The 24,407-nt window shown below is 39.3% G+C and overlaps 1 protein-coding gene across 1 annotated transcript; it reads left to right on the top strand.

The window, feature by feature from the left end:
- Positions 1 to 6,994: 6,994 nt before the first annotated feature.
- On the top strand, positions 6,995 to 23,284 carry LOC132556108 (uncharacterized). The gene is made up of 8 exons (XM_060220497.1): positions 6,995 to 7,052; positions 10,535 to 10,682; positions 11,752 to 11,879; positions 18,813 to 19,115; positions 19,527 to 19,649; positions 21,264 to 21,392; positions 22,697 to 22,750; positions 23,196 to 23,284. The coding sequence occupies exons 1-8, from the start codon at positions 6,995 to 6,997 to the stop codon at positions 23,282 to 23,284; spliced, it is 1,032 nt and encodes a 343-aa protein (XP_060076480.1).
- Positions 23,285 to 24,407: the final 1,123 nt, after the last annotated feature.

The raw sequence follows: 24,407 nt of genomic DNA, 5'->3' as shown, positions 1-24,407 counted from the left end.
CGGCTCTATGATGTAGCCTCACTGACGAGTCCTACAAGGACGAAACGGCTGTATGATGTATCATCACTGACTAGTCCTAGAAGGACGAAACGGCTGTATGATGTAGCATCGCTGACGAGTCCTAGAAGGACGAAACAACTGTATGATGTAGTATCACTGACGAATAGTAGAAGGACGAAACAGCTGTATGATGTAGCATCACTGACGAGTCCTAGAAGGACGAAACAACTGTATGATGTAGCATCACTGACGAGTCCTAGAAGGACGAAACATCTGTATGATGTAGCATCACTGACGAGTCCTGGAAGGACGAAACAGCTGTATGATGTAGCATCGCTGACGAGTCCTAGAAGGACGAAACAACTGTATGATGTAGCATCGCTGACGTGTCCTAGAAGGACGAAACAGCTGCATGATGTAGCATCACTGACGAGTCCTACAAGGACGAAACAACTGTATGATGTAGCATCACTGACGAGTCCTAGAAGGACGAAACGGCTCTATGATGAAGCATCACTGATGAGTCCTATATGGGTAAAACGGCTGTATGATGTAGCATCACTAACGAGTCTTAGAAGGACGAAATAGCTCTATGATGTAGCACAACAGACAAGTCCTATATGGAAAAAACAGTTGTATGATGTAGCATCATTAACGAGTCCTACAAGGACGAAACAGCTGTATGATGTAGCATCACTGACGAGTCCTAGAAGGACGAAACAGCTGTATGATGTAGCATCGCTGACGAGTCCTAGAAGGACGAAACAGCTGTATGATGTAGTATCACTGACGAATAGTAGAAGGACGAAACAGCTGTATGATGTAGCACAACAGACAAGTCCTATATGGCAAAAACAGTTGTATGATGTAGCATCACTGACGAGTCCTACAAGGACGAAACAGCTGTAAGATATAGCATCACTGACGAGTCCTAGAAGGACGAAACAGCTGTATGATGAAGCATCACTGACAAGTTCTATAAGGACGAAACAGCTGTATGATGTAGCATCGCTGACGAGTCCTGGAAGGACGAAACATCTGTATGATGTAGCATCGCTGACGAGTCCTGGAAGGACGAAACAACTGTATGATGTAGCATCGCTGACGAGTCCTGGAAGGACGAAACAGCTGTATGATGTAGCATCGCTGACGAGTCCTAGAAGGACGAAACATCTGTATGATGTAGCATCGCTGACGAGTCCTAGAAGGACGAAACAACTGTATGATGTAGCATCACTGACGAGTCCTAGAAGGACGAAACATCTGTATGATGTAGCATCACTGACGAGTCCTAGAAGGACGAAACATCTGTATGATGTAGCATCACTGACGAGTCCTAGAAGGACGAAACAGCTGTATGATGTAGCATCACTGACGAGTCCTAGAAGAACGAAACAACTGTATGATGCAGCATCACTGACGAGTCCTAGACGGACGAAACATCTGTATGATGTAGCATCACTGACGAGTCCTGGAAGGACGAAACAGCTGTATGATGTAGCATCGCTGACGAGTCCTAGAAGGACGAAACATCTGTATGATGTAGCATCGCTGACGAGTCCTAGAAGGACGAAACATCTGTATGATGTAGCATCACTGACGAGTCCTAGAAGGACGAAACATCTGTATGATGTAGCATCACTGACGAGTCCTAGAAGGACGAAACATCTGTATGATGTAGCATCACTGACGAGTCCTGGAACGACGAAACAGCTGTATGATGTAGCATCACTGACGAGTCCTAGAAGGACGAAACAACTGTATGATGCAGCATCACTGACGAGTCCTAGAAGGACGAAACAACTGTATGATGCAGCATCACTGACGAGTCCTAGAAGGACGAAACAACTGTATGATGTAGCATCACTGACGAGTCCTAGAAGGACGAAACATCTGTATGATGTAGCATCACTGACGAGTCCTAGAAGGACGAAACAACTGTATGATGTAGCATCACTGACGAGTCCTAGAAGGACGAAACATCTGTATGATGTAGCATCACTGACGAGTCCTAGAAGGACGAAACAACTGTATGATGTAGCATCACTGACGAGTCCTAGAACGACGCCAATGGCTGTTAAGTACGTTATGATTTACTCTTTGTCTCTACTCTATTTATGATATATAAATAAGGTCTTTGTTGAGGACGGTTGCAAGCTATTCTAGTGTACTATTTGTCTTCTTGATAGTCAACTCCACTCTGAAATACGTGGGTAGACTTCGTCAGGTTCTGTTTTGTGATTTAGTGTTAATGTAATATCTAAGATCATTAAATGACAGCGAAGTGAGTGCAGTAGCGTGCGAGTTTATCTCCTAGTAATAATGTGAGGTCTATCGACAGTTTTGCAAGCTCCTAGCAGGACATCCTTCCCGATTACATTATACTACACCATCAATTGTAACCCTAATGTATTGGTTCTCAGGGTTGTGATACCGTTAACCGCATTAGCCCAATTAAAGTTTAGCATATCGTCACTATTTGACCAGTGCAATGCCTAATTAGTGCGTCATGGATACTGTGGATTCATTTATTTTCGTTGGGTTCAATTTTCGTTGTTTCTACAAATTAGACAGTTTCGTGGACTCATAAATTCGTGGATTTTTGATTCTGTTAGAATTTTCTCTTTTTGCTTCCAGTCGAAATTTTTTCTGTTTGTATTAAGGCTGTGTTCACAGGAATTAACACTAATGACAAGAATAAAAGAACGTTTTTTTTGCAAGATGGCGTCCTGTGTTTTTATAACGCTGTTTACAACAGTCTCGCATTAAAATATCAAACCACATTGCTATTTATAAATAACATACAGAAGCGATAGCCATATTTTAACACGATAATTTCAACACGAAAAGACCCTAAAATAAGATAACTGCCATGCAGGTTTGCAGCACCTATATTTTATGTAAATTTACAAAGCCAGAGGGACTTAAATTTATCTCATTGGGTAGATATACATGTATATATAGCATGATTTGATGAATTACTTTACCATTGATGTGTTGGGAAGGTCTACTGTATACTATCCGCTCACGGCGCATGACCTTCCACGCGATTTGGGTACTGGGCATTAAGAAAAGGCGGGACTTCGATGATTTATAGCAAGTGCCCGTAGGTAACATCTCGTGATATGCACATGACTTTCCAATCGACCGTCAGTTATCGGAGGATGACAATGCTAAAGGTATGTGTTTGTATTTTAAAACAACATCTGTTTCATTGTATTGCATAAATTAACACTATTGTAAGCATCTAATACCTCTCCTTTGGTCAGTTTGGACAGGCGAAGTTAGAAGAAACAGTTCCAGCCAATTAAATTTAACGGTCTAAATTTAGATTATCAGTAAATCTGGAACTGATTGATCACTGGATCATATACTTATGTAGAGGATTCGGTAAATACACGAGTTTGTCTCCTGTTCACTAAAATTTCTGGTGGGGTTGCAATTTTTTGTTTTACTTCATTTGGCTTTTCTTCTGTTGATCCTTTTGACTAACATCAAAACAAATCTGTTATGTCACAATCAGGGCCACGCAAACGTTTGTAAATCAATCAAGTTAGATCTAAAAAAGAATTTCCGTAAATTAAGTGCCATATACCTATTTAAACTGTAAATTGAGGTGGACAATTTCCATAAATACATAAGCAGATCATTTTGTATAATTTTCTTCAAAAGCATCTTATGAAATCCGAACTTGTGCGGAATACCCATTTAATCTCTGATTTGTTCAGGAAGTATATATAAAAAGAGACTTATCACTATAAGCATTTAGCATCCTGTGCATGGTCCGGCATTTGAATCTTTGTCTTTTTTTTCACATAGAATAGATGAAACAGAGGTGAAATAAGACCTATCTACTAAGATAAATGATGGTAAAATTCTCACATATACAATACCTCAAGATCCAGCAGCATTCTTCTGTTTTCCTCCTCCTTGTGGTTATTATTTGTGTTTCATAGCCACTAAAATCCCGTGTCACATAGTGTAGTCCTCAGGGTTCGGACTATTACAGCACAGAAATATGTTGGTGTCATTATTTATAGTAATACTTTTAAAACCAGAATTAATAGTTCGGTATTTAAACGATGTTTCATATGACGAATCAGATTTCGGTAAAAGAACACGTTTCGCTTTTATCATTTATATCAGCGTGTAATTCTAAATATGTTTTGAAGGGTCTTATTCACTTGTTTGTAAAATTCTTCCAAATATAACTTTGAGCATGCTCGTCATTGCCCGAGGCTTGTGCCACATTGCAAAGAGCATGTTCGTCATCGCTCGAGGCTTGTACCACATAGTAAAGAGCATACTCGTCATCGCCCGAGGCTTGTACCACATCGCGAAGAGCATACTCGTCATCGCCCGAGGCTTGTACCACATAACGAAGAGCATACTCGTTATCGCCCGAGGCTTGTACCACATCGCGAAGAGCATACTCGTCATCGCCCGAGGCTTGTACCACATCGCGAAGAGCATACTCGTCATCGCCCGAGGCTTGTACCACATCGCGAAGAGCATACTCGTCATCGCCCGAGGCTTGTACCACATCGCGAAGAGCATACTCGTCATCGCCCGAGGCTTGTACCACATAACAAAGAGCATGTTCGTCATCGCTCGAGGATTGTACCACATCGCGAAGAGCATACTCGTCATCGCCCGAGGCTTGTACCACATCGCGAAGAGCATACTCGTCATCGCCCGAGGCTTGTACCACATAACAAAGAGCATGTTCGTCATCGCTCGAGGATTGTACCACATCGCGAAGAGCATACTCGTCATCGCCCGAGGCTTGTACCACATCGCGAAGAGCATACTCGTCATCGCCCGAGGCTTGTACCACATAACAAAGAGCATGTTCGCGAAGAGCATACTCGTCATCGCCCGAGGCTTGTACCACATAACAAAGAGCATGTTCGTCATCGCTCGAGGATTGTACCACATCGCGAAGAGCATACTCGTCATCGCCCGAGGCTTGTACCACATAACGAAGAGCATGACACGTCATCGCTCGAGGATTGTGCCACATCGCGAAGAGCATACTCGTCATCGCCCGAGGCTTGTACCACATCGCGAAGAGCATACCTGTCATTACCAGAGGCTCGTGCCTCATTGCAAAGATCATGCTCGTCATCGCTCGAGGATTGTGCCACATACAGGTTGAAGCTGTTAGATTTTATTCCGAACTATTTTGTTGGCCATTGTTTAAACCATGGGATGAGTGCCAAACTGAGCACGATCGATAATTTATGAGTAATGCTTATATCATAGATTCGAGCAAACATGTCGTTGATGACAAAGAGTACCTGAGTACCTTGAAAGTGATCGTTGAAATGTCGGGAAAAGTTATGGTATTACTGTTTTGTTGCATGTAGTATCACGTGATTTTCAGTGTATAAAAATCCTTGTCAGGATAGATGTCCCTTTATTAAACTGATGATAATATCCGGAACTGGTCTTCGGAGTACGTCTGTCAAAACCTACAAACGACTATGTCGTGCACGGGCTATGTAGGTTTGTAAAACGTTTGGCAATTCAGAATCTCAGAATAGAAAAATTAATCAAACGTTCATGGTGAAGAAAGGTTACTTTCTCGAGCACTGACCTCATGGACTTTCCTGATGCTAAAAAGAGAGATCTTCCAAACTGGGGTATTGGGGACTGTCAAACTCTCATCGATTTCTTATTTCCATTCACGAGGTCCTCAATGTCATACTCGCTTTCTCGAGTTAAAGGTTGATCTTTTCTGCTGGGTCTTGGAAACCTCCATAGATTACTTTGCCTTCTGCACAGTAAGGCACATTTCGGCTAACAACCGATCAAGGTAGGTAAAGGGTTATCAGCGATACGTAAGGTGTTCAGGTCTCTATTTACCAGCGTTATGTAAAGTGTTCAGGTCTCTAATTATCAGCGTTATGTAAAGTGTTCAGGTCTCTAATTATCAGCGTTAGGTAAGGTGTTCAGGTCTCTAATTATTAGCGTTAGGTAAGGTGTTCAGGTCTCTAATTATTAGCGTTAGGTAAGGTGTTCAGGTCTCTAATTATTAGCGTTATGTAAAATGTTCAGGTCTCCAACTATCATGCGTTATGTAAAGTGTTCATGTCTCTACTCATCAGCGTTACGTGAGATGTCCAGGTCTCTACTTATCAGTGTTATGTATGGTGTTCATGTCTCTAATTATTAGCGTTACGTAAGGTGTTCAGGTCTCTACTTATTAGCGTTATGTAAAATGTTCAAGTCTCCTAATTATCAGCGTTATGTAAAGTGTTCATGTCTCTAATTATCAGAGTTACGTAAAGTGTTCATGTCTCTAATTATCATCGTTACATAAGGTGTTCAGGTCGCTACTGATCAGTGTTACTTAAGATGTCCAGGTCTCTAATTATCAGCGTTATGTAAGGTGTCCGGGTCTATAATTATCAACTTTTCGTAGGGTGTTCAGGTACATCAGTTCAAAAGAAGCATATATCTTTCTACTTTGCGTCAGCCGTTGTAAACCATGTCGCAGGGTGTGGTGTAGAGAAGGGTAATGTTTTTGTCTCAATGTGCCTACCCGATCATCTAAGGCAGTGTTCGGCACAATTACCTAACGTAAACGTTCGGAGAAGAGTGGTATGGTGTGGCTCTGTGTTACTCCAAGACACTTACATACTTTCACTTTCATTGTGGTGGATTTAGTAAGCCTCAGCCTTTTCGGTTGTATACACTGGTTTTAAGCATCATTGGTTGGAAAAGGGCTGTCGGTATCCTATTGTATTCTTACACTGAAGTAGTTCTTAAGGAATGCTCTCATTGTTTTCCTGCTGTTTTCCGCAGCTGCATCGAATGTCATTTCCGGACAAATATTGACTCGTCCGTAGATATTTTATGTCTTTTTTCTTTTCGCACTTTAGAAGTGAGAACATTGCCCTGAAACACGTTTGTATGGCCTCCTTTCTCATCGAAAAATGAGTCGGGAGTCACTAGAGTCACACTGACTCCTGGGTATCTCCGCAAAGACATGGTTACTAGTATGATCAACCTCAACCGTCCCCCAATTGCCGGTTTTGGCGTTCAAAGTAATTTTTTTTCGAATTTTAGGAACATTATCATTGTACATAATCATTCTGCAATTCTTGAATGCGATCCTCGACAACAACTTCCTCCGTAGACCAACCAAACACAGGCACAACATCCGGCTGTCTGAAATTTGCTGCAGAACAATCATCTTCAACATAAAGGAGTTCCAGGAATGTTCGGCAGAACATCCTCATTGCCAGGCATTTCCCCATGTTTTTTCCCAGCAAAGCCACCGTTTTTTTCTCCCTTACGGATTTGTAAAAGGACTGCTTCAGGGCATCAAATGCATCCGCTAGCCGATCTCCTTAGTCAAAATTTATACCTTTGACCTTATAGGGACGTGCAGTGACAGAACAATTTCAGTATATCATTTTGGTAGAAACGGACTTTCTCTTAGAATAGAAAGAATTTATTTGTTGTGAGTGCGTGTTCACAGATCAATGTTCAGTTAGCCTTTGACCTCATCATTTCACTGACATTAATTTGGTGGTAGCCATTCCTGAGATATCAGGCCATTTATGACGTCAATACACTCCTCAATATTTGAGGGCATATAGGTCATTTATTCACCGATTTTATTAACGAGAATTGCCTCTCCCTCGACCTTCCAGAGCTACAACCCCTCTGAAAGTATCCATTTCTATGGCACCTAGTCTTTCTTTAATCTTTGACGGGCATTCCTTCATGAACTTATCTCATCGTGATCTACGGTTTTACGAGCTCTTGTCTAATCAGGTCCTCAGATTGTATCATTTATGTATTCAGTCCATTTAAACTAACAAGAGCCGGTATTAAATTCTATGTTTCTGTAGTCTGTGTCTCGGGATTTTTTAGCAACGAACAGAGAATTTCATATCTAATTCTATGTTTAAGTTGTATTTTTATCTACTTCAGTGACTCACTAATTCAGTGTGTTATTCTGTGTATTGTTCGATTGTTGCCTATTTCAGTAGCACACTGTCTATTTTAATATCTAATTTTATTTTTCAGTAATTTGTGGCCTGTTTCAGTAACATACTATTTCAGTATATTGAAGTTTTTTTAAGTAGATTGTTTCCTTTTTATAAACACATTGTCTATTTTAGTATTTTATTGCATTAAGTAAATTGTGGCAAACTGTTTATTTTAGTATTTTATTGTTTTGTTTAAGTAAATTGTGGCAAACTGTATAGTTTAGTATTTTATTGTTTTGTTTAAGTGAATTGTGGCAAACTGTCTATTTTAGTATTTTATTGTTTTGTTTAAGTAAATTGTGGCAAACTGTATAGTTTAGTATTTTATTGTTTTGTTTAAGTAAATTGTGGCAAACTGTATATTTTAGTATTTTATTGTTTTGTTTAAGTAAATTGTGGCAAACTGTCTATTTCAGTATTTTATTGCATTAAGTAAATTGTGGCAAACTGTATATTTTAGTATTTTATTGTTTTGTTTAAGTAAATTGTGGCAAACTGTCTATTTTAGTATTTTATTGCATTAAGTAAATTGTGGCAAACTGTATATTTTAGTATTTTATTGTTTTGTGGCAAACTGTATATTTTAGTATTTTATTGTTTTGTTTAAGTAAATTGTAGCAAACTGTCTATTTCAGTATTTTATTGCATTAAGTAAATTGTGGCAAACTGTATATTTTAGTATTTTATTGTTTTGTTTAAGTAAATTGTGGCAAACTGTATAGTTTAGTATTTTATTGTTTTGTTGAAGTAAATTGTGGCAAACTATTTCAGTATTTCATTGCATTAAGTAAATTGTGACACACTGTCTATTTCAGTATTTTATTGTTTTGATTAAGTAAATTGTGGCACAATGTCTATTTCAGTATTTTATTGCATTAAGTAAATTGTGGCAAACTGTATATTTTAGTATTTTATTGTTTTGTTTAAGTAAATTGTGGCAAACTGTATAGTTTAGTATTTTATTGTTTTGTTGAAGTAAATTGTGGCAAACTATTTCAGTATTTCATTGCATTAAGTAAATTGTGACACACTGTCTATTTCAGTATTTTATTGTTTTGATTAAGTAAATTGTGGCACAATGTCTATTTCAGTATTTCATTTTTTTTCAATAGATTGTTGCCTGTTCCGTAACACCCTGTCTATGTCAGTATTTCATTTTTTCCAGTAGATTGTAACCTGTTTCAGTATCACATTTTTCATTATATATTTCAGTAGTTTGTGACATGGTTCTATTACTCAATGTCTACTTCAGTATTTGATTCTATGGTTCAGTATTTCATTATCATTTTCAGTTGTCTAGGAATTGTTTCGAAAATATGCATTGAAGTATGCTTTGTTCAGATAGTTATATAAACATACCCCGGTTAAACTTTTAATGAATCACATTGAGAGATAGCCAATTACGTTAAGTTTAATCCTAATTCCTCTTTAGAGAAAACCTTTATATCTACTATCGATGAAATTGCCGTTAATTTTTCAGCCCTGAAACTCCAATTAAGGTATTGTGTTCAGTGATATGTGTCGATATTAAGCAAAATCCCTCATTGGAGGAAGCTACTAGATCATTTGGTAAACATGTACAATCTACCTACAGCGACATTGACTTTAACCTACAAACTTCAAACATGAGCTCTTTAAAGTTATTACAGTTGCTTATGTTTGAGTGAAGACTGACAAAAGTCCCCCTAGGAATGAGGCCACTAGCCAGCTTCAATCACGAGTTGATGATAAGTTGTCAGTTTCAATATTTAATTTCATTTTTGTTTATAGTGTGTGATTTTTAAACTGTTATGTGTTTCATTGTTTGTTACGATGTGCTTGGTATATCACAAATTGTATATTTTAGTGGTGCGCTGTCCTGGTGATCTTATTGGGCCTGATCCATGGCAACGACGCTGTGGTTAAAAGTAAGTGTGTAATGTATTTCATATCTTATGGTCGATACCATGTTAAATCTGAAAAACCTCATTGCGTTTGTGACAAGCTAAATCTTGAAAATAAAATGTGACGAATGAGATTTCCGGTCCGTTTTTTTTTTCAAATGCTGGTTAAAATTAATCAATGGATTATAAGAAGTTGCAAATATTAAATAAAATTGGGAACAATTTTTTAGTTGAGACGGGCTTGATTGCAACATTGTAATTGTGAATTCTGTCTTTAACGCTCTTGTTGTTCCACGCCAATACGTTAACAAAGCGTTGAGCATCTGGGCACCAGATGAACATTTTTGATGTATACATCCATGTTTTTATCCAAGTTGCCTTATGTTTCGAAAAAAAATATTAAAGTTAATTCTGTTCTTTTAACAATGGACGTTAAACTCATGGAATATTATTCTTAGCCTCGCTTAGATGGGTTAATCACATCTGACTTACAAAATAGCTGTATGATACAAGCGATCCGCGCGGATTCTATCGACAAGGTTCCATCCGGCAGATAGATATTGCGTCACCAAAACTAAAGGGAAACAATTATCCTGACTAGAAAAGCAATTTGTCAACCTGTAAACTACTATCCCTTCATTCCAGAATGTGTCAACACTCCATTTGACTTGGTTATTGCCAGCGAGGACAGCAGGAGGGTAAATGCTAACGCGGTGATAGAAATTAACAGAGTGTGGAGCGCCATAGCGAGTCAGTTAGATATAGGAGGGCAGCATAGAGTGGGTTATATCACGTAAGTAGTCAACATTGATTCTGTTTATATATTTCCAATGACAGATCTTGAACCAAAAAGAAATGTGAAAGAAAAGAATAATTATTGGATAAAAAATTAAGACCGGATTTATTAGTCATTACTATTTACTAATCTTTCTCCTCTTCTGCTTTATCTTGTCTCAGTCGTTCCTTCCCGACCGACACAACGTATATTACACAATGCATTGCAATGGCGCGACCTTTCGTCGCTCCATTAAAATAATGCTCTAAAAGAGATAATTCCACACATGCTTTAAATTATACTTTAAGATAGATAATTACACAAATGATTTGGATTATACTCTAAAAGAGATAATTACACACTTACACAAATGCTTGAAATTATACTCTAAGAGTTTATCATCATTATTATTACAACCTTAACGGCCCTCAACACATAAAAGGTCATTATGGCCATCAACTGGTAAAACACAAAGCGATCCAAAAAGGAAATAACATCAAACTAAAATGGGACACTACTAACGGTAATAGAGTGCCAAGGATAAACAGGTAGTATATTCGAAAGAATAGAACTCTCTCGATTGACCCTTTAGCCATTGCCATCTTAGATACAAATGTAAAATAAAAGCTACAAAAATAGACAGGTATACGGTTGAGTGAAATAAAAAGGAAACACTGAGGACATATATTTGACCCAGAGCTTGGCATGACCAGCCGATTGATCATTGAAGACCACAATGATCACCCGTCTTACAGAGATAGAGGCCAAAGTGATGTGTTGGGTGAAGGCCATGTGAGATTGCTTGAGAATAAAACGTAAACCACATAACCGCCCCTCAACCACCAGGATCCTTTCTCCCAGTACTAACGGGACGAAACCCACGGCAGACAGGTTGCCCCTTTTAGTGGACCTTTACCACATGCAATAGGACACCACGGGTATATCATATTCCTAAAAGCAGTTGAGGAGATAAAGAGGATCGTTATCTATAATGTGTTAGGAAATATGGGGGATATATGGACGTTTGATATCTATTATGTTCGAGGAAGACATTCGTTAAGACAATGATTTTTGATTGATCGACTAGGATTACGCCTAATAATGTGATCACAAACTTTGACCTCACTACCCATACAACCGACTCCGCCATAGTCACAGCCTTTACCGCAGTGCCTGAACAGAGCAACGCTAATGGAAATGCCAGAATCGCTCAAGGTAAATATTACTCATGTCACATATATTTAATGCATATTTCATACATAGAAATACGAATCGGAGTAAACAAGAGTCTATGTGTATGACTAAGCTGCATGCCCAACCAAGCCTTTAAGAAACTTTTTAACGGTTCTTTTTTCAAATAAAATGTGTTATTCGTGCATTCTATGTCTAGATTATGTGTTTTTGGGTTTATTTTCACTGACTCGGTTCCTAGTTAGAGATCCTGATATTCGAGGAAAAATACCTTAAAGTATTCAAGTCATATTGTCCAAAAGTCCGATTTCCAGTTAGAATCTTGCAATCTAAATATCCTGGTTTATTTTCGAGATTAACTTCGTCTTTGTTTAATAATCATGATCATCTTGCAAGTTGTTTCGATTTATTTTCAGTAAGTATTTCAAGAAATATAGATGTGATTTTTCACAGGTTGACACATCTCTGCATAAGAAAAAACACATGTCACGATATACTGGTATTTAACGTATATTGTATTATATATTTAGTGGATGAACTTGTATTCTTATGGCACGTGCATGCAAACTAGAGTGATGTTTAAACGACAAAGTATATGTAAAACAAAGGCTACATAGCTTTACCTCCAGTCGGCCTATAAATGAGCAAGTTGGAACCAAAGGCACCGATTAGAAGTTTGCCCATCTCTCAGAGGGTTATATGTATCTGCTTGTGTTTTAGTATCCAGAATAAAACATGGAATTAATAAATGTAAAACTAAGAAAAGTTGAGATGAAAATTCATCACATAATTGAGTTGTTATCCCGTAAATTTGATCGTGTAATGTAACTTATATGTGTAACTAGTAACTTATACTAGTTACATATAACTAGCTTCATACACCATATAATAAATCTCCACGTTTTTCAATATTTCCACGCAACGTAGTACAACTAAACGCTTTGGACGACACGATCTTGTTTCCAGTGGACAGTGTGAAGGAATGGTGATAAAGGTAACCCAATCAATTGCAGTTCTTTTTGATGAAAGGCTTCCAGATTGATTTGAGCGTTGGTCGAACTGATGAACGTTGTTATCATTATGACATTTTTAACGGCCCGTCAACACATAAAAGGTCATTAGGGCCATCAAACGGTAAAACACAACGATCCAAAAGGAAATTACATTAAAGAAACCAAAAGGTAAAAGACAAACGTTAAAAATCTTAAATGGGTATGTTAACACAAAAGATTAAAATGGTACGTCATAGCCTATGATATAGACCAACATCTTTCAGGTGATGTAGAATTTTACAAATCTCAACAGTTTCAAAAAGGGTTTTTAGACATGTAATGTTACGATAAAATCATTTTCGAGTAGACAGTAGGTCAATGCTGTCCAATAAGAATGTTTAACGATGAATGGTTCATCGCATCCTATGGCCCATCCGAAGGCGGATAATAGGTTTTACGGAGTGCAATTTGTAAATTTTGTAAAAAATATGTATTCCATTGCTACTGCCACCAAGCTTTTAAAATTTGTTTAATAAATGGTTTAAAATCGGTAAAATGAAGTTTAAAAACAACAGGTGGTAGCGATAAAGCTTCCTTTGCGGCACGATCTGCTTTTTCATTGCCTGGTATTCCCATGTGCCCAGGAACCCAGCAAAAAGGAATAACAAAGTTAAAAGCAAGTTAGGGATATAGTATTAAAGTATAAAGAACGAAAATATTTTCGATATTTCTATTGCTAAGACTGTTATGTGGGTTGACACTTGACAAACACTTGGATCTTCGTTTGTAAACTGTATTAACAAAATGCGGCGTGTTTACATCGAAGCCATTTTCTCTGGAACCCCCAAACGAGGCTGGTTATAGTCTGTATCAGCATAGCGCTTACAAGTACCACCTATAGTCTGTTTCATGTACATGTACATATTTACGCATAACTCTACATCCCCCTTTTTGGGTATTCTACGAGAAATATGGAATTATCTCACAACATTAACTAAATGTAATGAACTCAATAACGCTATTCAAATTATTAACGTCTCGAAGTTATCTTTTGACCAGTCTTTGCAATGAACACATTTCAAGAGCTACCTACTCAAAAAATTAAAATCTAGGAATTAACACAGTCAATCATCTAAAGTTCACAAGTCCATCCGGTTTGGAGCAACCGAGACTCTGCCTGAGCGAGTAGTGATCACGTTATCACTTCTAGAACCTACACCTATCTCTGAACTATTACTGACATGAACAGATGCATTTGACACAGTCTTTGACTTTGGAGACCCAGCTGGCTTTGGAGCCTTTACTGGGGTATTATACATAGTCTCTGCATTTGGTTCCTTCACATCACTGGGAAGGTCTCCGCATCCGGCACTGGTGTGCGGGTTGTCCGCCCTCATAGCTGGAGCTTGGACCAGCTGTCTCCTGTTCCGACGAATCTGACCTGACGGTGTACTGACGAAGTATGAGCGATCATTCATTGACTTAGTGATCGTTCCACTGAACCCTCCACCGGGTCCCTTCACCCACACTGTTTCTCCAGGGTGTAGTTCCGGACGTTGAACTGTGCGATGTGATCGATCAAAGTGGTGTCTTTGGGATGTTCGATCTATCCGTTCCTTGTCTCGAACATACTCAAGATCTGGCCACTTAGGAGAGAGATTAGCTGGACTCTCCGGAAGAGTTGTACGGAGCTTCCGGCCCATTAGTAGTTCGGAAGGACTGTAACCGTTCCGTAACGGCGTAGCACGATATGCTAGCAATGCTAGATACGGATCTTGAGAGCCACTAAGTAGACGTTTCATTGTCTGAACTCCTCTCTCAGCTTCCCCATTCCCTTGAGGGTAATGAGGGCTACTGGTTGAGTGATTGAATCCATAGTCTTTCGCAAAGTCCTGAAATGTTGAACTAGCGTATTGTGGACCGTTGTCCGATATGATAGTCTCTGGTATTCCATGTCGCGCGAACATAGTCTCTGGTATTCCATGTCGCGCGAACATCGATTTGAGATGCGTTACTATCGCCTCTGATGTTGTGGAGCTCAGCTTAGCGATCTCTATGTACCTAGAGAAATAGTCAATCACCAGTAGATAGTTGACTCCTTTCCAGTAGAAAAGATCTGATCCCAATTTTTGCCAGGGACGATCTGGGAAATCTGTAGGCATGAGAGGTTCTGGTCTCTCTATCCTGTGCTTAAGACATGATGGACAAGTTTTAACAATATCCTCGATCTCTCGGCTGAGACCAGGCCACCATACAGAATTCTTGGCACGTTCACGGCACTTTACAATGCCCTGGTGTCCCTCGTGTAGTTTCTGTAATACTTCTGCTCTCATAGATGAAGGAATGACAAGTCTACTTCCTCTCATAAGCAAACCATGACACACTGAAAGTTCCTCCCTCAACTGCCAGTATGGTCTAGTGGAGACGGTGATCGTAGGATGTTCATATCCGGGCCATCCATCCTGACAGTAATTCATAATGATTTTACAAACACTGTCTTCTTGTAGTTTCAGACGAATTTCCTTAAGGCGATCTTCTGTTGCTGGCAGATCGTCTACAATAGCGTCAACATAAGCTTCAACTTCGTTTTGAAACTCCTCCTCCTCAGATCCTCGCTGATCCAAAGGGGCTCTGGACAGAGCGTCCGCGGTATACAGTAATTTACCGGGCACATGCGCGATGCTGTAGTCATATCGCATAAGGCGCATCCTAAACCTCTGAATCCTTGGGGGTAACTCAGAGATTGCCTTGGAACCTAGTAGGGAAACCAATGGCTTGTGATCGGTCTCAATATGGAAGTGTATTCCTGTGAGCAAGTCTGACGACTTCTCGCACATCCAAGTTACAGCGAGTGCTTCCTTCTCCAGCTGTGCATACCGCTGTTCTGTAGCGCTCATAGATCGTGATGCGTATCCGACCGGCCTCCAGTCGTCCTCACCACTGTCCTTATGACGTTGGAATATGACGCCCCCTATACCGTAAGATGATGCATCCGCAGAAATCTTGGTAACTGCCATGGGATCATACAATGACAGTACTGGCGTAGAGCTGAGGTCCTGTTTGATCAACTCAAATGCCCGCGATTGAGGTTTGTCCCACATCCACGCGCTATCCTTCTGTAGTAAGTCACGGATTGGTTTGGAATGCTCTGCTATGTTTGGTGAGAATCCTCCAAGCTGGTTCACCATTCCCATAAATCTTCTCACCTCAGTAACATTTGTAGGAGCTTCAAAGTTCACAATAGCTTTAACCTTCGCAGGGTCTGGGCGAATTCCTGCCTCATCTATGACGTGACCGACGAAAGTGACTCTTTTCTGGGAGAACTCGCACTTGTCGCTATTTAAGGTAATACCCGCTTTCTCAACTTTCTGTAACACAGTATCTAGACGCAGATCATGTTCCTTCTGGGAAGTTCCAAATATCAATACATCGTCCATCTGACAGACAACTCCAGGCACATTATCTAGTAGATTACACATCCTTCGTTGAAAGTGTTCAGGTGCCGATGATATGCCGAAGGGTAGGCGGTTGAAACAGTACCGACCAAATGGGGTTATGAAGGTTGTCAACAATCTTGAGGATTGTTCTAGTGGAATCTGCCAGGGGTAGAATCCTGAGTTTGCGTCGATTTTAGAGAAGACTTTAGCTCCTGTCAATCGATGTAAAGTCTGTTCTACGCTTGGGAGTTGCAGGTGTTCCCGGCGAACCGATTTGTTGAGTTGTGTAAGATCAACACATATACGGACAGTTCCATCCTTTTTAGGTACCACTACTAGACCTGAGCACCAATCCGTTGGCTCCTCGACAGGGGAGATAACCCCTAAGCTCTCCATCCTGGCAAGTTCAACCTTGACCTTGTCCATAAGTGGAAGTGCTACGCGCCTTGGCGAAGTGAGAGCAAATGGTGTGGCATCGTCGCGAAGTTTGATAGTGTAGTCGCCTTGAATCTTACCAAGTCCACTAAACAATTTCGGATACTTTTCCTGAATACCTACAGTTGTCTGTACTGAAGCCACTGTTTTCACAAGGTTGAGCTTTTCAATAGCTGGTCGACCTAGTAAAGGCTTACTCAATGTCTTGATGACATAAATATCTGTCTCCGCCTGAGTTCCTTTCTCAGTAGATAATGTACTTGAAAATTTTCCCAACACTTTGAGACGGTTCTGACCTGGACCTTGTAGAATTCTTGTTGAGTGTTCCAACTTCTGACCGATTCGTTGAAAGACACTCTCGGGTATAGCTGTAACATCTGCCCCTGTATCAATCTTGAACCGTACTGGTGTATCCTTTTGACCTGTCTGAACCACTAGATCTATGGTCCATGGTAAGGCTCCTTCACTCTCTACTGCTCCTAAAAAGGTTTGCAATTCACCGACTGTCGAACGACATTTCTTCGCATAATGACCTTTTTTCTTACATTTCCGACACTCTGCATCTTTCGCTGGACAGCTCCCTTTCCTGTGTCTAAATCCACATTTATGACATTCTGGATTTGACTGAGTATCAGATGACTTCCGGTTTTCTGTGGACTTCCGGTTTTCTGACGACTTCCGGTTTTCTGACGACTTCCGGTTTCCTGAGAATTTGTGTTTATTGCCTTTCCGGAACACCGCATCCACACTGTTATTTGCCTGACTACTACTTGCAATAGGGTCTTTGTCTCTTACAACTGCCTGTTGTTTCTTGACCGCCTCTGCCTGTCGTACCTGGTTTACGGCCTTCTCCAGAGTAAGTGTTGCGTCAAGCTGTAGTTTCTCTGATAACCGACTATCGCGAATGCCTACAACGATACGGTCTCTTATCATCTCTGACTTCAAATCTCCATACTCACAGTGCTCTACTAATGCATACAGTGCCATAATAAAGCTTTCTGCAGACTCGCCCTCGTTTTGTCTTCTGTGGTTGAACCTAGCTCTCTCAAATATAGTATTTCGTCTGGTTATGAAGTAATTGTCGAACTTTTCTACAACCTTCCCGTAATCTTTCGCGTCATCATCAGACAGACCAAACGACTTGATAATATCTTCAGCCTGACCTCCCATCGAGTATATAAATGTGTTGACCTGGATTGGGCCCTCTTTGGCTCCTAACCCTGCCGCTACTCGAAACCGTTCGAACCTTTTCAGCCATTTGGGCCATTCCTCGGGTTTAGTGAACGTAAAATTTTCTGGGGGTTGTACCTGATACGTGGCCATCTCAACGAAATGCTGATTAATACTTGCTGATATCTTATTTTCAGAAATTACAGTATTCAATCATACCACATCAAAGTTCAAATCGTAGTCGCCACCTCCGACTGATAGACCTGAGAATACATGAGCCAAACCACGTGTGCGAGATACTGCCGCTGAGTACTGCGTGAAAGTCACATTAAAACTGTCTATATCGCATGACTTCACTGCGATGGTAACCTCTTACCGCTCGACTGATGATTTCCACATTCTGACACCATGTTATGTGGGTTGACACTTGACAAACACTTGGATCTTCGTTTGTAAACTGTATTAACAAAATGCGGCGTGTTTACATCGAAGCCATTTTCTCTGGAACCCCCGAGCGAGGCTGGTTATAGTCTGTATCAGCATAGCGCTTACAAGTACCACCTATAGTCTGTTTCATGTACATGTACATATTTACGCATAACTCTGCAAAGACTTTGTAGAACAGAGAGAGAGTCTGGATGGATAACAGCTCTCATTACTTTCTTTAAATACAGTTAAGGGCGAGGTACATAGACAGAAATCGTAATATTATTTATGTGATAGAAAGTATATTAAATGTGTTTTCTTTCCAGATGAGATTTTATGAATCAGGCTAATGAAAACTTCTTGACGAGCTTCTTATGAAAGCATAACTCGTGCAAGATCCTTTATAGCAATCATTATTTTAAAGTTACTTTTGCACACTGTAAACAAAATAGATGTTTTAATTAAACATCAATATTTTCTTCTCACTTTTTTTTCAGGTCTCGATGCAATTAGGACCCAGTTGGATAATAATCAAAGACAAAACGCCGCCAGATATGGACTCGTTTTGAGCGCAACACTTGCAAACAATAATGCTTTAAGGACCGCTAGTCAAGCAAATGCTGACATCACTATGTTTGCTATTGGTATAGGAGATATTTTTAGCAATTTAGACCGAGCTATAAGTACTATTGTACGTTATCCTCCTGTTGATAAATACCGACGCGCACTCATGATGGTTAGTTTCAACCAATTTAGGGACAACGTCGTGGAAAATGCAACACTTCGATTATTCTGTCCAGGTATAACAACACTTCTCTCGTATATGTAAGGAATAATTCATTTTTTGCACGAAGTCCAGCTATCGTTCATACGTCCTACTGTCATTCCTAATACTATTTGAATAACCGTGATATTCTGTTTAAATACTCAGTCATATTTTTCCATTTCTAATGTGTAGCGTTTTTAAGCCAGTCTTGATGTAATATACAAAGTGTGACCATTCCGATAGACCGTATAACTGTAAGTCAACTGTTTGATTCACCATCAGTCCTCTGAATTTGTGGCATTGACAAAATAAAAGAACACTTGCATCGATAAAAGTTTGTGTGAATTATCGACATAAATTTTGTTTACAAATCGCAAAATACGGCCATAAACCGTCGATTACACAGGAAGGTGTATTTTTAAATCTGTTATTGTGTTTTTGCCAGGTGATATCGGTGGCAGGTGTGGAAGGGACACAGTTTGTGATAAAGCTGCAAACACTATATGTGTGCAGCAAACATGCAAGTGTAATCAACGCCTTCAGAATGTGAACGGTGTTTGTGTAACTGGTAGGTATATTGTAACATACTGATTACCAATATCGTTAAGAGCATTGTGATGTTTGATAAATATCATTCGCGACCGCATCTGATGTGTTGTTCGTCATACGCGTGTCAACAGGAAAAGTAAAATATATCAGCGAATAGGACAGATCACCCAGATACAAAAAACGACATTATCACAACATCATAGGAGAAAATTCTTATATGGGGTTGTGAAATGTTGGCTACATCGATTTGATAACATGTACCCGTGTAGGAAACAGAGAAGGAATATGCCAATTTTACTTTATTGCATGTTGTAAGAGACGCCAGATTTTTTATCATATTTTAGAAGACGAGAGAGATGGGGGTGGTGACAATTTAATGTTTTCGTAGACGCCTCATAGCTATACTTCCTATTGGCACTTAATGAAACGATTCCTGTACTTTCTCGTTAAAAACGCGCAACGAAGGTTAGGAATGTACAGTGCCCTAATTGTCTGTCCGTCCGACCGTTAACGGGATCATATCCGGACGCCTTACAGTTTTTTCAAAACTTTTTGAATGTAGTCATCAGATTTTTTCATCTGTCTTTTTATTGCAGTCATGTCCGTTTGAATGTGATTATATACTAAAACTACAAAATGTCCAGACCTGACGTTAGTGAAAAAGTAGTTATATGGTAGCCACACAAAGAGACTGCGCACTTTTAACTTGCATATTTTAATCCGAGTTATGTCCCTTCTTCTTGTCAGTACAGTTCTTGCAATTTCAAATTCTGTTTATTTTCTGCACATTCGATTTTACACATTATATACAGATTATTTTTGGAAAATGGGGGGAAAATCGTGGTGAAGGGGGGGGGCAAGGGTATTAGCTATCCTGGCAACAGTTTTATTTTATATTGGATTCCCAAATTTCACAGAAGTCCATATGCAAAACGTTTTATAGCTGGATAGTCTAGCGGAAGCGTTTAAGTACCATCCTTATTACTGTCAATGAGAAGTCTTTTGGAGATATTAACGGATTTGAATTTGACCCATCTGAACTTGAAGAAACTTGGTAGCCCTTCATCCCAGCATTCTTTCTACTGAACAATTATCATAACTCTGGATTTATGGTTATAAAGTGGACATTTGAAGATTTTAACCTTGGGGTTGGTCAAGGTAATTCATTTGAAAATTCTTGGTAACACTTCATACTATAATGATACTGACATAATTACAGTACTCTGCACCTCTTGAATGATGAAATGTCGTTTGCATGAATTGTATTTCTTATCCAGTCAAGCTATAGACCTATTAAACATACTGTGCCTTTTCTTTACTGAGAATAAGTTGACATATTTGGCCCTTGTGACCTTGAGAGAGGATCACTTTCCTTTTTAACTGATTTTGTGGTCCTTTTTCTGTATGTTACAAAACCAATGTCAGTATCTTCTGCCTTCGATTATTGAGAAATTGAAAATAATTAACGACAGAGAGAAGACGGATACCTTGCCACGTGATAAGCTCACTTTTGCTTCGAACATGTTAGCTTCAAAAGGAAAACGGATAAAATTGTTATATTCTAGCTGCGGAGACCTAAATAAATGTGCGATGTGAGCGTCTTGTGTACAAGTCATTTTATTACTGTAAACAGGCCCAGTCATCAACCAACCATGCAACCTAGGCGAATGCAGCGTGTTTAACTCGGAATGTGTACTGGGCGTTTGTGCCTGTATTGAGGGCTTTACAGCAAGAGGGACGTTTATCTGTGATTCAACTACAGGTAAAGATCATTCTGAAGAAGGCACTATCTGACAGCTTATGATGTGGATATCTATGTCTTGCGGGAGATAGCAATGTCTAAAGAAAACATCAAGAAAATACCAAAACGGCACCATAATCTCAATCCATAAACTCACATTCCATAAAGCTAGGTCAAAATATGAAACCAAAAAGATCTACACAGAGACTCCTGAAAAAGTACCAGAATAAGCGTCTTCTGCGTCATTGACGACACCGTCATCTAAACCTAAATCTTAATCCATCCAGGTATGAAAGAGTAGGGTTTTAAAGGAAAAGTTTACGCATGACAACGGGCGAAACACGATGGCTATCGGTCATCTTAACCCTTTGGGCCAGATGATCTCAGAATACTATTTCTCTTTACTATGTTATGCTCATGGGCGGTAAATATCCACACCAGAATAATACAAATACGTAGACAATTACCTTTTGCGCGTCATTCAAACCCTTTTTGTGTTATCTAATTGGATAATGAAGTCACAGTGTATTTTGTATGGATTCTCAAAACACGTCATTTAAGCGATATATAAGCGGTATTGGGTGGTCTGGTAGTAACACTTTCGCCTTTCACCTGGGCTTCCGGGTTTAGATTCCAGGCACGGACGTGGAAAGGTATGGGGGTGGGGGTGTCTTCCTGACCACATGGGTTTTCGCCGTGTATACAGGTTTCTCTGTCACAATAAGAATATAAGCTTAAAGCTTGTATTGAGCATAGCTTTTCTGATTAACCGCCATCGAAACATAAATGTCTAGGTATGTTTAGAAATGACGGGAAATATTTATATATTTTGTACACTCACAGAACAACGTATTCAATATACTACTTGGAATGCCAGAAATATAGTAAAATACCAACTATAAAAGTCCTTTCTGCTGATGAAATATTTAAAAATATATATATATATATTGTTAAATAAAACTTTGAGAACTAAAATAAAAAAGTAATAAAGCAATTTATTATACAATATTTAATACATTTTAACATAGCAATATATTATAGAAATTAGAATGCTGTCAAAAATGTTACAAGTGTAAATGTGTTCAAATATGTATATTACGTATTTAAAAAAACTCATAACTGCAGATTTGAAGAATAGTGTATCGATGATGGAGATGGACTAGAATTGTGATGACGATGATAAAGATGATGACAAATTTTGTCTTTATGATAATGATTAAGTGATGACTATGATGATGCAATGGTGTCATGATGATGAAGGTATATTCGAAAGTAAATAAATAAAGTTTTGTTAACTGCTTTATATATATGTATACTTTTTACAGATGAAATAGACATATCGAAGGGAGATAGAATAGGTGAGTATGAAGACATTACAAGTAAATCGGACGGCGGACAGTACAGGTAAGTAGTTCGGACAACGGAACATGTATACATAACGGAACAAAACAGACGTGTCACGGACAATAAGACAGGTAAGTAACAAACGGCAGTATAGGTAAATGTGGCGGACAACAGACGGACGGTAACATGTTTTTGTGACAGACAACATGTAAGTGGGACGGACGACAAAACATATAATTGTAACGGACGATATAAAAAGTACGTACGTGTGATGGCCAACCGACCGGTAAATGTGACGGACGACTGACGGGTAAAATTTGAAATATGACAGAAAAGGTAATAGTGACGGATGACAGAACAAGTATAATAAACAACAGATCAAATTAGTGTGAAGAACGTACAAGTGTGACGGACGTCAGAAAGTATGTTATAAAACCAAATGTATCTGTTAGACTAATTTCTATTGGTGTCTGTTTTCAGTCGGCGTCCTGGCTGCAGTGTTTCCTTTCCTCATAACCGGCATTAATCTAGTTAATCCATCTACACTTGCTGCGGTTGCCCGTCGCTAGGCAAGATGACGAAACCGTTACTATGGTATCAATAGATACAGAAAACGGTAAATATTAAATTCTTCCGTACAAAATTGTCACAGAACATGTACAGCGAAGCCCACCATAAAATTAAAAGCACCTCCCTATTAAGACCAGTTTTAATAGTCCCAAACACCAGCTTCGCATTAAATTTTAAAAACTACTGACCAGTCATAAAGAGAATAGTCACTAGGTGTGTTTTCCACCGTGAATAGTTATAATTGGTGTTTTGAGGCAGATATTGACGTTGAAGGTGTTGCATCACCAGGATCTTAACCTAACTTTACCACATTTGTGAGTAAGAGAATTCTGAATAGATGTTTTTACATTGTTAACATCCTATGAACAGTAAATGTAATTGAATGCAAAGCGAGTGCGATAGCTGAAAGATTATCCCGAAGGCGTCGTATAGGATACCACATCATTAAACTAATAATGGGCACACCACACTGTCGAGATCGTTCGATGGGTAGGACTTTTCAAGATGGCGGACCAACGTAACACCGGAAGGTAAGTTCTGCTTTCAAACGGTAATATCCAAAATTTATATATTCACTATGATCACGATACATATTGTATCTGATTTGCAAATAGTGCTAATATTGTTGAACGTATATATCTGGATGATGATAGACTTAAAATGTAATGCAATCTGCGTGTAAACCTCGTCAACATGCCGATCTGTTGGATCCAAACGGATGTGAGCTCAACTATCAGCACTAGCTAAAACAATTGAATAAATTGTCACTGTTTTTATTTCAAACTGAATATTTGACAAGCCTGTAATCGAATGACAATCATCTGTGACGGAATCGGAAGCGTGATTGAAGAAAACAAGGACATTTTGACCATGCGAAGGCTCGGTCTCGGTCATTTTGTGATCATGTTGCTAAGGATCGATGCATTTTGTGATGGTTTTGTTACGGACCGGTCAGACGTTTTGGTTAAGGATTAGTCTGAATCATAGTCATCCAACGCCCGATTTCAACTTTCCTCTCCCGGTGTCGCTACCTCCCTGTGGTGGATTGTGTATTCCAATAATCCTGATGGCTATGCTTGCAGTTCCTGGAAGGGCCATCCAAGCTAGAAAGCAGATGGTGAG

Source organism: Ylistrum balloti, unplaced genomic scaffold (genome assembly GCF_031769215.1).
Source record: "Ylistrum balloti isolate Yb309-2 unplaced genomic scaffold, AGI_CSIRO_Ybal_v1 Utg369648, whole genome shotgun sequence".
In the NCBI taxonomy this organism is placed as follows: Eukaryota; Metazoa; Mollusca; class Bivalvia; order Pectinida; family Pectinidae; genus Ylistrum; species Ylistrum balloti.
This window is presented reverse-complemented; position numbering and strand designations above follow the sequence as displayed.

Coding starts and splice junctions, on each gene's coding strand:
- LOC132556108 (XM_060220497.1), top strand. CDS start 6,995: ATGGTTACTAGTATGATCAACCTCAACCGTCCCCCAATTGCCGGTTTT. Junction 19,116..19,526: donor ACTTCGATTATTCTGTCCAG/GTATAACAACAC, acceptor TGTTTTTGCCAG/GTGATATCGGTGGCAGGTGT. Junction 19,650..21,263: donor GAACGGTGTTTGTGTAACTG/GTAGGTATATTG, acceptor TACTGTAAACAG/GCCCAGTCATCAACCAACCA.